Source organism: Cucurbita pepo, chromosome 6 (genome assembly GCF_057944985.1).
Source record: "Cucurbita pepo subsp. pepo isolate OVF chromosome 6, ASM5794498v1, whole genome shotgun sequence".
NCBI lineage: Eukaryota > Viridiplantae > Streptophyta > Magnoliopsida > Cucurbitales > Cucurbitaceae > Cucurbita > Cucurbita pepo.
Window position 1 is genome coordinate 3,730,575 of NC_141803.1, and position 11,684 is coordinate 3,742,258.

An 11,684-nucleotide genomic window follows, 5' to 3' on the forward strand; every position below is an offset into this window, starting at 1 on the left:
AAAAAAAAAAGAGGTAAAATATGAAGATTTGGTATTTTTATTAATTTATTAAACAAATTATATTGAAATTGTTTTTACAATAAAATCTACTGGTTGACTGGTCAACGAAGTATAAATACTGATGGATTGGCTACAGCGTCATCTAAGAAAACCCTTCCCGCCATTTACACTTCCCCATTTCCTTCGTTTGATTTCTCAATTCACAGTTCCACAGCGAGTTTCAGTGACAGTCCAAAATCCTTTCTCTCGTCGGAGTTCGATCGAGAGAGGAAGTAGGCGAGGCAACGGCCGAGATGTTGAAGCCGAAGCCGTTCGCCGGAGTCAATGTGTTCGTGTCCCGCAATCTTGTCGCTCCGGAGATATTCGACGCTCTTCACGACGCTTTGAAGCAGAATGGGGCTGAGGTTTTCCTCTGTTGTGATCCTGCTCGAAACGGCCCTAAAGATTATCATGTTATCTCATCAGCCGATCACGTAGGAAGATTTCATGTTCAATTTATGACCTTATTTCGGATTGGCTATGTGTTTATTGGTCTGTTATTTTGTCTTCCAGGAAAAGTTTGAGGATCTTCGTTCGAAGGGATGCAATTTGTTAGGTATGGTTGTTGCCGGTTTGGTTAATTTATAGTTCTGACATTTTTTTGGAGTGCAATTTTCGACTTGGGAGTGAAATTAGTAGGAAATTGAAGGTCTCGATTATTACCATTATAAATTTCTCAATGCACATACACAGTAGCCCAGTGACCGTGCAGTATACACTTCATTGTTGTCTTGCTTTTCGAATAGGCAAACATAGTTGTTTGAAATTCTCATTTCAGTCGGACGCCTGGTACTTGGTGCTCATATCGCATTGCAATTTATTGTTAGAGATGGGTCGCTGACGAATTGAATTTCTGTTATTGGGAAGGTCCTCAGTGCGTGATGTCATGTGCAAAAGAGAACAGACCCCTTCCTCAGCAGGGTTTTACTTGCTGCCTTGCTATGGATGGTGTGAAAATTCTTGCATCTGGTTTTCAGGCAGATGAAAAGGTACGTTGCCTAATGTTCCATTTCCCCCTCTTTTGTACGGAAGTTTATTTCTAAATGATCACACAAAATTGCAGGTTGAGATAGGGAAGTTAGTTAATGCAATGGGAGGAGTATTGCAGACGAGAGCATCTGCAGATGTCAGCTTTGTCATAGCGAAGAATGCTTTGGCTGCAAAATACAAGGTTGTGTTGCTTGAATTATCGCATTGCAATTATTGTTAGAGGATGGTTTAGGCGTGGGGAGTGGGGTTGGAAAGGAAAGGATTTGTGATAGTTGAAACATTAATTTTGTTTCATATCGAAAGATAACTCCTTGAAATATTTGCACATCTGAAAAGATGAATATTCATGATTATTTGAAACACTATTGTAATTTATTACCTAGAATTCTAGCGACGATATGAGAAATACAAAAAATGTCATAGCCGTAACTAATCTACTAGAAGGAATCATGAGGAAAGGCAAAAAACATTTTAACAACCATCATTATCTTAACACAAAGCAATTGTGAAAATAAAGTTCAAAATCTTCTGCCTGCTACATAATTGGAGTCATCAAGTAGGGCATAACTAATGCTCAATGTCGTTCTTATTCAAAAGAAAAAGGGCAACAAAGAGCTACTGAATGAAATCACTTTTCTGAACTTGAAATATTTATCCTATGTATCATAATGAAGTCAAGGATGCTACTTCACCGAACTTCTAAATTAATGTAGGAACACTCTTTTTCTTTGATTTAAGAAATTGGTTAATTTTTTTGTACTGATTGAATATGGTGAGTTGCTGGCTATACGGTAACAGTAGGTGATGGATGATTTAACTGACCAAAGCTTATGTATTTTTGAATCTGCATTCCCTGTTTCTTCTCTTGTTCTCTACCCTGAAATCCATGCTAGGTTATATTGAGATACCTTACACACTTGTTCTATTAAGTAAAGGAAGGTTTCAGTTTGATACATTTATAATTCAGTCTTTTATGATGCGTATCCTATATGTTAACTTTTGAAAGAAGCTGAATTTTTCTGGTTGATGGTAGAATGATTGTCTTGAACTGAAGGTGGTGGATCAGTTAGGCATGCTTGGACATGGGGTGGTTAGCATGATTTAATCTAATAGTTATATGTGCAATAGATATAATGATGGATTTTAATTTTATTCTACCCGAAATGTTATTACAAAGATTTTGACAGACACTATTCTGTTATTATTTCTGTTTGCAGTGGGCACTTAACATTTCAAAGAAACCTATTGTCACAATTGCTTGGTTACAGCAGTGCTGGATTGAACATCGTGTAGTGCCACAGGATGGATATCGAGTCCTTCCATTTTCTGGATTGAATATTTCGGTATCTAGAATTCCCGCAGGTTATGAGTTTTGCAATATTTTATTCCTTCTCAGAGAAAATTGTTTTCCTGTATTTTTTAAAGAACATTTCTGGTCCTTCTGGGACATTCTTTAAAATTGTTTTTTCCAACATTTCTGGGTCTCAGATGAGCGCAAGGAGATTGAAAAGCTTATCTTGCAAAATGGTGGAAGATATTCTGCCGATCTTACAAGAAAGTGTACACATTTGATATGTAGTATATCCTTTTTGCAGTTTTTTCTTGACATCACTTTTGATTTTGCACTCTCTTTTTCATTTGAGTCGGTCAAATTTATATACTGAAAAATATCTTACTTCAGCATAAGTTACAGAATAAAGGGATATGGATATGATTAGTAATAAACACAATTGACGTGAGTGGATGAGATTCTGGCTTATTCCAAGAACAAGATTGTTCACATTTTTTGTATTTCTCGACAATCTCTTTAGTTTCTATTTCAAGTTGAGAGATGGGAATGACTAACCACTCACGAACATTTATTTGTATGGTTATTGTAAGCATGCTGCTTGCCTTGTCAATCCATTTCTAAGTGGTAACAATAGCATGTTTACTTCCTGGCGTTAGATATTTTTGTTTGAATAAAAAGTAATCCTTAATGGTTAAGTAAGCTCCTGAAGGTGACAAGTACAAGGTTGCACGAACATGGGGTCATATCAATATTGTTACTCGGAAATGGTTTGATCAGTCCATAGTTAGAAGAGGTAGTAATTCGGGTTGTATATTTGAAAACCCATAATGATTTTTGAATGGTTGACAGTTAGTTGTCAAACAATTTTGTTAATTTGCTAACTTATTTTCAATTCCATTTGTGCTCCTTTTAATTGATAGCATGTCTTAATGAGGAGTTGTACCCTGTTGGTAGCGTTTCTGCAACTTCAAATAAAATGGCAAGGGGTTGCTTGACTTCTCACAATAGCCAAGAAAAGGTTAATGGGAACGTGCAAGCTGCACCGTCCTCATTTATTGCTGATTCAAATTTCTCAGCTGTTTCTGGCCCTGGGTTTTCAGATATGGATTTAGAAGCTACTCTTTCACAGAGCACGTCTATGTTTTCAGATGCTTCTCATTTTATAAATGAGGTTGATGTTGAAGTGCCAGTTACAATGGCAAAGAACGAAGAAAACACTGAAAATTGCATTGCAAATGACTTCCAATCTGAAGACAACGACCTATATTTGTCAGCATGTAGAATAAAAGTTGTTGGGTTTGAAGCTTCTGAGATGCGGAAGATTGTGAATATGATTCTCAGAGGTGGAGGCTCCCGGTACATGCTGTTCAATGACAAGTTAACACACATAATTGTTGGAAATCCGTCAGAAATGTAATTTTACTTGTATGCTTTTTATTCTTGTGGCTCATGGTCACGTGTAATTGAAGCATAATATTGTGAACTGTATTTCTTTAATTTATAAGCTTGGCTGTGCAGTGACCTTTTTAATTTCATTCGAATGATCTATCCTAACAATTTGAAATTGGTCTCCGTATATCAAATTGCAGGGAGAAAAAAGAGGTTAGAGACATTGCAGCTTCAGGTGTCATCCATGTGGTTAGAACCACCTGGCTTGAGGATTGTGATCGTCAAAAGAAGGAGATCCCCGTTCTTGGCAGACACATGGCCTATGATGAACTTATCCCTAAAGGTTTGATATGTATGGCTCATATTCTCAGATATCTATCTTTTTGAATGGCAATCTTGAACCTTCCTTCATTCAGAATACTGCATGTTTGCATCCGGATGCATGACCAGAATTTGTTTGGAGATCCCTAGCCTGTTTGCCTTGTTCTAGTTTTTCAAGTTGGTTACCTTTTTCTTTCTTTCTGCAGCATCCTGTAAAACAAGCACCATTGTTATGGATCGGAATAAAGTTCCTAATGTTCATCCAATCATGCCATTGAATGGGTTAGAAGGAAATATTCATGCTAAAATTGGAAAGACATCAATGATAGAGGAAAGAATTAAAGAAAAAAGTGAAGCAAATGTGGGTGGAGACAAGACCACAAAATTGTCTCAGAAAAGCCAACATTCTGTACCAAATGGTATGAACAAGAGTCAAGAAAAGTTGCGGCGTGATGTCATGGTTCCAAATGGGAAGTCATCATGTGTGTATAAGGGGAAAATATTTTGCTTTTCTAGTTCCTTTCCAGAAGATCGGGTATGTTGTGAAGATTCCTTCCTCTTATATTATAAGCAACATTATCTAAAATGTTCAATATGCACCTTAGGATTTTGATACATTATTGTGGTAAATAGCATCCATTTTAGAAAAAAAGCAGAGTAGGAGCCTTGTATTCAGTATCAGATGAGTTGAGTAAAAAGTAGTTCATTAGTGCAGCTCTGAAAGCTATATCTAGTTCAACAGTTCCAGCTCCAACTCCATGATTTTGAAAGCAAGTCAATGGAGTAGATATAATTCTGAATCGATTGTTCCTTTGACGTCATTCTGCTGTATATACTATTTTGCATCTCAATTCTCAAGTACACTGCCATCTTGTTTAAAGAATGATTTCGAAAAATTTATCATAATGCCAAATGTCATTTTGCACTTGAAAATAATACCATTTCCATTTAGCATATTAAGATTATGCCTTTGAAAATTTTGTCCATTTTATTTGTGATATATATTCTGATGATCATATTTAAATTCTCTCCTACTAGAGAGCTGAAATTGTTGAATGGATAAATCAAGGGGGAGGGGAAGTGGTTGAGGATCATACGAAACAGAAAGTGCACTTCACAGTTGGATGTCATGGTGTGATACCAAGGAGTACAGATGTTCATACTACATATGTGTCAAGTCATTGGGTCCGATCATGTTTAGAGGTACATTTAATTGATTTATTTGTGATTCTAGTTTATGGCTCTACTATTGGGCTTTGTTTCTGTTTCTCTTCTTGGACATAAAACTCGTTCAAAGCTGTACAAGACATTTTATTTTAGCCACTGCAAGTTTGGATTATTGCATGGGTTGAGTTAGGATTGGAACTTTGAATTTTAAGGGACATTGGCTTGGTGTTAGGCCAGGCTCACATAATATTAAGGACAGATACTATTAAATTGAAAAATGGAGATACAATAGGTTACATCATTGTTAACATTTTAATGTTTAGGGAAGGTGGTTACAATATCCCATAGTGGGTGGTCTATTGTGGAAAAGATGCATTGTCACTGTCTTTTTCTTCACTTTGTCTACATTTAGAAATGTGAGTTGTTCTATCAGTTTGCGAGAGGTTTCTTTATGGACAAAAATAGGAGTCTGACATTTGAAGAAGTCTTTCCATGACCTTCCCTTGAACTCCAAAAGGTTTTGACTACATCCCTGTGGGAACAAACAAATAGGGACCGCTATTGATGCTTCTAAAATATTTTTCTATTAAACTTTTCCCTTTTATTTATTGGAGGAATTGAGAAAATATTCATGCTTCTGTTAAATGTGTTTGTTTAATTACAGCTTTGAAGCTAATTCTTAATTGATAGCTAGAGTTGAAGATGCTATTTATTTGATGAAATTTTATAATGCTGATGATTTGTATTTTTACTTTTTTTTTTTAATTGTTAACCTAATTGTGTTAGAAATTATAAACTGACATTTGAAATGACTATTGAACATTCATCTTGTTTTTGTTTGTTTATACTGACTATTCAAATAAATCCGTTATGAAGGATGGATGTTTGTCGGATACCAATGAGCACATTCTCTATTCTCCACTTCCTTGTTGTGTTCCTTTGCCTGGGTTTGAAAGAATACGGTTCTGTGTTTCACAATATGAAGACAAAGATAGAGTCTTGTTAAGAAATCTGTGTTTTGTACTTGGGGCCAAGTTCGTGGAGAAGTTGACAAAGAAGGTAACCCATCTAATATGCAAGTTTTCCGATGGGCCAAAGTATGAGGCTGCTTGTAAATGGGGAATACATTCAGTTACAGCTGAATGGATCTATGAGTGTGTCAGACAGGTAGCTTCATTATTTCTGTTCCTCTTCATTATATATGTTCATGTTGATGCGTGTCCTGATAGAACTACAGAATCCATTGCGTTTTTCTCTTTTCTCTTAGATATGGAATGATAATTTTGTATTCAAAATTTTCAGAGTAAGCTTGTTTCTCTTGATTTGTATCGTCCAAAAGAAGTTACAGCTCAAGATAGAGAGGCAGGCTTATGTACTGTCAGTCAGTTTCCTACACAAGCTGGCCAAATGATAGCCGGTGAAGGTGAATCCCAGTTCCCTACCCATTCTGCTATCTTGAGAGATCAATCAGCTGGAACTAACAGTAGCTCTATGGGAGAAGTTGAACAAATAAGTTTTACTAATAAAAAGCGGAAATTCCTTGACGAACCTATACAAAAACGTCCTATATTTGTTGGAAACAGTCTCACTCATTTTGACTGCAATTTGAACTCCACAAGAGAAACTACATCAAAATCTTCTGTAGTAACTTCACACGTTCCTGATGTTGCTGCCGCGATTGAGGACTTGTTGGAGCAGACGAGTAAGGTAAAATATGGATAGAACTTTAATTCCATTACTTAATTCCAATTTTTTTTTTTTTTTTCAAATCATTTTGTTCCATTTTCTTTTTGAAGATTCATGATCAGAAGTCACCTGGAAAGACTGGCTGCGACAAAAATGTATCCTTCTTTTGGGATCGATGCTTATTATGTATGAACTTTTGATTTATTTTGCATTTAGTTTAATCCTTAATGGTACCAGATTTTCCCGCCCGACTGTTCCGTCATTGGTCAAGACCATTCAGAAGCTCCTCCAGTTGGTGGTTCATCTAACCAGTGGTTAAAAAGGTAAAATTTGACCCCTTCTTCTCGATCTTCTCTTGGAAAGACCATGCCGAATGGAAATTTTGTGGGACCATCCAACAAAGTCGTTATGAATTGTTTTTTTTTTTTTTTTTTTTTTTCTCACTGATGAATTGTTTCCTAGAAATATACAGGTTACACTTCGTTTCAAAATAGGTTATTTTGAGTAGTAATTTTAATTGCTCTCAAATCATCCCGAATGCTATCTTAAAACCAGCATACGGAAATAAATACCATTCTTGAATGGTAATTTTCTTTCTTATGGAAAAAAAACAGTTCTTGAAACAAAGGCAATAAGTTACTCTTTAAACTAGCAAAACAATCCCCGTATTTCTAAGGTGATTTTGGCACAACGAAAACTTGAGTGTGTAATTCCCCTGAAAATATTGATTAGAAGAGCATTTCACCTCCCTCTGTAACTAAGTTACTGAGAATTTTGACATGCATGTTTTTAGAGCTGAAAGAAAAGAAGACGTCAGCGATCCTACTACTGGAGATGGGTGTGCAGGGGCATATGATGGTTTTAGTGAAACGCAAACCGAATCTCAGGTGTGTGGGCATGTGTGTGTGTGTGTGTGTTTGTCATTTATAACTTGCTATCGTAGTGATGGATTTTTGAAAATTTTCACCTTTTCTGTTGACTTGATTTCAGGAAAACTAAATAAACTACAACTCACAAGATTTCATGCTAATCATTGAAGTTGAAATTGATACTAGGAACGAACTCATTATTTGGTTATTAGTTCCATCCTGTTAATATCTCAATACTTGTAGGTTGTGGGTTATGAAGAGGATTTGTCGGGAAGGCAAATGCTCATAGACAGAGTACGAACCCGGAGTAGCATGATTTGAAAGTACGTCTGCCCTTGTTTTACTCAAAGCTTTAAAGATGGTGGTAGGACTAGGGGCTGCGCTGTGAAGGTTTGATTCGAGCTTTTCCTTTTCCTTTTGAGTTTTATGTTATTCAAACATGATTTTCATTTAGGAGTTGTAGAAAATGTTTGGACCTTGATTGGTTGTATAGTAAAAAAACAATGTGGCAAAAAAAAAAAGCGAAAAAAAGGGTAAAAAATAGAAGATGAGGGTTGCATGGGGCTTTATTCACTGTCTAATGAGTCAATGACATCCTCGCACTTGTAAGCTGGAAAATTGAGCTATATTAAGCCGATTTGCAAGTAACAGAAGATTTGTGGAGATTTGTGACCTGCTGATGGATGATTCTTATACTGCTCACTACAAGGTAATCCCTCCTCATTTACTTGAATTTGCCATTTCCCAATTAGGATACGCGTGGGAAATTTTATTGAGTTCTTTACTACAAATTCATGTTTTTAAACCCTTACTATAAATTCAAGTCTCGAGGCACAAGTAAAAGTGAAAGACGGAGAGCATGACGTTGATAATTTGATTTTTGTCTGTTTATCATTACTCAATATTCTCTTTTAGTCATTTGTGGTATAAATTTGATGAGAGGATTGATTGCATATACACTTGGTTTCAAACTTTTGAAGACAACATTTGGAAGATTTTTTTTTTCTTTTTATTTATTTATTTATTATTATTTTTTTTTTTTTTATGTGAATGACAAGTAAATGTCTCTAGGCTATTTGGATTGCATGCTTTATATGGACATAGATCAAGAATATTTATTTGGAATCTAAATATAAGATTTAATTGTGCTTGCTGGATGTGCAAGAGAATTAAATGTCAAGCAAATAAGTTTAGTTAACTCAATAATAAGCTATGTTTTAGGTAAATACATGGATTCAGGTCTACTGGTAGGTTTAAACATCTAATCTTTTAAGTTGATATTATAATGAGGTATGCTGACGTTGGCAAGCATACAAATAACAAAAATTATTCAATCTTAAAATATAATAGTGAAAAGCAATACTAAATATTGGTCCTTAGGACACATTCCATACCTTACAACAACAAATGGAAAAACAACAGCAAATTACTAAAGCAAACACACACAACCCCCAAAGGGAGAGTGGTTCTTTTTTTTTTCTTTTTTTTTTTGTTCCTTTTTGTGAGGGGGGAAGGGGTGTGGAAAGAAAAAGTTGCATTATTCAAATTTTGTCACTACTGCATGAAAACCCTTGAATGGAAGGCCATCAAGAGAGTGAAATGTAACAGTAACTCCCTTTGATTCATGCCCTCACACTGCCCTGACAGCTTGAAACCTTGGTTCCTTTGGGAGGAACTTCTGCTCAGCATAAACCGACATGTAGTCTCCAAACACAAACTTAGGATATCCTTCTTCCACCTCCTGGTTTGCTTTATCCACCAACTGTGCTGCAGGGGCTATGGTGGCTTCCAGTGATGGGTTGTAGAACGAAGCAATTGATCTCCTGTTCCCATTTGGCGTGGCCAAAATCCGGTGCCAAACACTCTTGTATTTCCCATTGCTCAGGACCTCAATCTGATCACCTGTGTTAATGACTATGGAGTTGTGTAATGGCTGGACATCTATCCACTGCCCGTCTTTCAGGATTTGAAGGCCTCCCACCTGGTCATCTTGGAAGAGCAAGATGACACCGCCAGCATCGGTGTGGGCACGAAGGCCATTCACCAGCTCTGGGTATGGGCATGGTGGATAGTGGCTGACTTTGGTGCCAAAGAAGGCCTTTTCCAGCCCTTCGCCACCATTGAAGGCAGCCTTAATGTATCCTTCAGGTAAACCTAAGTTCTCATCCATCAATGCCATCACCTTTTCGGCTAGCTTCTTCAGCTCCGATCTGTACTCTGCCATGGTTTCCCTGCCACAATTGGATTCATAAACATAAATTCATTCCTGTTCTTGAGAAAAGATGATTTCATGGTATATTTTCACTGAATTTTCATGAAACAACAGAAAGTTTGTAGTGTAGATGTATGCTTACTTGAATCCAGGAATGTTGGAGGGCCATTCGTTGTTATCGTGGAGAAGGAAGACATCTTCCCAATCAAGATTTTCCAGCTTCTCACCGCTCTTGTTTTCCAGCAAATCATTCAGGAGCTTCACAGGTTTTGAACTCTTGAAACTTTCTTCTCTTTCCAGCTTGTAACACTCTGAACAAACCCTCTTTACCCTCTCTAGGAGCTCTTCAGGAATCCCATGGTTCACCAGCTGAAATTCAAGTAACACATTTATTCAATCAACCATCATAAAAACATTTAATTACTGCTCTTGCATGAAAACATTACTCGAGTTAATTAGGATATCTAGAAAAGAGACCCCACTCTAGAAACAAAGAATGATTGCACTTGCACTCGAACATTACTTGTGGAAATAGGATGTCTAGAAACACCACTCTCAAAAGCACTTTTGACTATATTAGAGACCCCACTCTAGAAACAAAGAATGATTGCACTTGCACTCGAACATTACTTGTGGAAATAGGATGTCTAGAAACACCACTCTCAAAAGCACTTTTGACTATATTAAGACATGTTTGGAAATGATTTTGAAATGGTTAAAATCACTTCAAACGTGCATTTAACCACTCAAAATCAATTTAATGATTGATTTTACACCTTTTAACTGCAAAATCACTTCCAAACATGTTCTTCAAATCTACTTGAATAGTATAACTAATTAGTCGGGAAGTACCTGAAAGAATCCCCATTCTTCACAGCCATTAGCTATCTGATTCAATGTCTTGGCCCTTTCTTCTCCATCAAGCTTTGAGAAATCAATGACTGGAATTGCCATTAGAAGAGAGAGAGATAGCTTAAGGTAATGAAGTTGATCAGAGAGTAGTAAGTCTATGCTGATGGGTTTAGAAAGGAAAGGGCTGCCCCTATTTATAAGTGTTTCCCTCCAACTTGGATGTTAAACCCTTTAGTAATTAACTCCCTTTTCTTTTAAAACAAGTCCCCCCCTTTGAAATGGGACGGCGACTTTTTTAGTAAAATATTGTTCGAAAAGTCAATGGCCTCTCCAAATTCTACCTTTGTTTGCAACACATTACAGAAGCACTCACCTCATAAACTAATTAATTAATTGGTTTTCCGTTGAGTGTTCATTCATTAATTGTTGCCGACTAGTTTTTATTGGCTGTTATCTCTTAAACTTCCAGGCTATCTATTATGGAGTTACATACCTATTCATACCTTAGGTTTGTAATCATTTTATAATGATCTGATGGTTAGATTATATCTCTCCCATTTTATTTTTATAACTACTTTAATATATATATTATGTTATTATACTTTGATGGTTGTATGGTCGTGTATTTTCTTTTTCAATTTAGCCCCTCATTTTCTGTTTGTGTTAATCAATGACATGGTTCTTGTTAGGATTGTTTTTGTTCAATGTGAAATAGGGTGATTCTAATGTTTGACCTTTTGGTTAAAGGTATAACGTTTTTAGTTGAGTTATATTCACGTTAGGATTAGGATTTTTTTAGTGCGTAGTTTGATTCTTATTAGGTTAAGTTTCTAATTCTTTTGTACTTTTATAATCTTGGCAACAATTT

At 36.2% G+C, this 11,684-nt stretch overlaps 2 protein-coding genes across 3 annotated transcripts; one reads left to right on the plus strand and one right to left on the minus strand.

The window, feature by feature from the left end:
* Positions 1-146: 146 nt before the first annotated feature.
* Positions 147-8,705, plus strand: LOC111797231 (uncharacterized). 2 transcript variants are annotated; one of them, XM_023680180.2, is made up of 17 exons: positions 147-473; positions 553-595; positions 907-1,028; positions 1,103-1,210; positions 2,247-2,391; positions 2,518-2,609; positions 3,020-3,113; positions 3,241-3,733; positions 3,910-4,061; positions 4,237-4,565; positions 5,069-5,233; positions 6,074-6,364; positions 6,500-6,904; positions 6,994-7,038; positions 7,121-7,206; positions 7,677-7,770; positions 7,996-8,705. In XM_023680180.2, exons 1-17 carry the CDS (start codon positions 294-296, stop codon positions 8,071-8,073), a joined length of 2,922 nt encoding a protein of 973 aa, XP_023535948.2. In that variant the 5' UTR covers positions 147-293; the 3' UTR covers positions 8,074-8,705. The 2 variants fall into 2 exon arrangements, with proteins under 2 accessions (XP_023535948.2, XP_023535949.2); XM_023680181.2 differs by having other exon boundaries at positions 3,910-4,052.
* A 292-nt stretch (positions 8,706-8,997) lies between these two features.
* LOC111797232 (1-aminocyclopropane-1-carboxylate oxidase 5-like) lies at positions 8,998-11,362 on the minus strand. Its single transcript, XM_023680182.2, has 3 exons — positions 10,817-11,362; positions 10,107-10,333; positions 8,998-9,983 (listed from the first exon to the last, which is right to left on the minus strand). Exons 1-3 carry the CDS (start codon positions 10,916-10,918, stop codon positions 9,383-9,385), a joined length of 930 nt encoding a protein of 309 aa, XP_023535950.2. The 5' UTR covers positions 10,919-11,362; the 3' UTR covers positions 8,998-9,382.
* Between the last annotated feature and the right edge of the window lie 322 nt (positions 11,363-11,684).

Bases quoted from the DNA above. Each gene is read 5' to 3' on its own strand.
- LOC111797232 (XM_023680182.2), bottom strand. From the start codon at position 10,918: ATGGCAATTCCAGTCATTGATTTCTCAAAGCTTGATGGAGAAGAAAGG. The intron at 10,334-10,816 runs GTACTTCCCGAC...CTTGAATTTCAG, and splicing joins AAGAATGGGGATTCTTTCAG to CTGGTGAACCATGGGATTCC. The intron at 9,984-10,106 runs GTAAGCATACAT...CAATTGTGGCAG, and splicing joins TCCAACATTCCTGGATTCAA to GGAAACCATGGCAGAGTACA.
- LOC111797231 (XM_023680180.2), top strand. From the start codon at position 294: ATGTTGAAGCCGAAGCCGTTCGCCGGAGTCAATGTGTTCGTGTCCCGC. The intron at 1,029-1,102 runs GTACGTTGCCTA...ACAAAATTGCAG, and splicing joins GTTTTCAGGCAGATGAAAAG to GTTGAGATAGGGAAGTTAGT. The intron at 4,566-5,068 runs GTATGTTGTGAA...CTCTCCTACTAG, and splicing joins GTTCCTTTCCAGAAGATCGG to AGAGCTGAAATTGTTGAATG.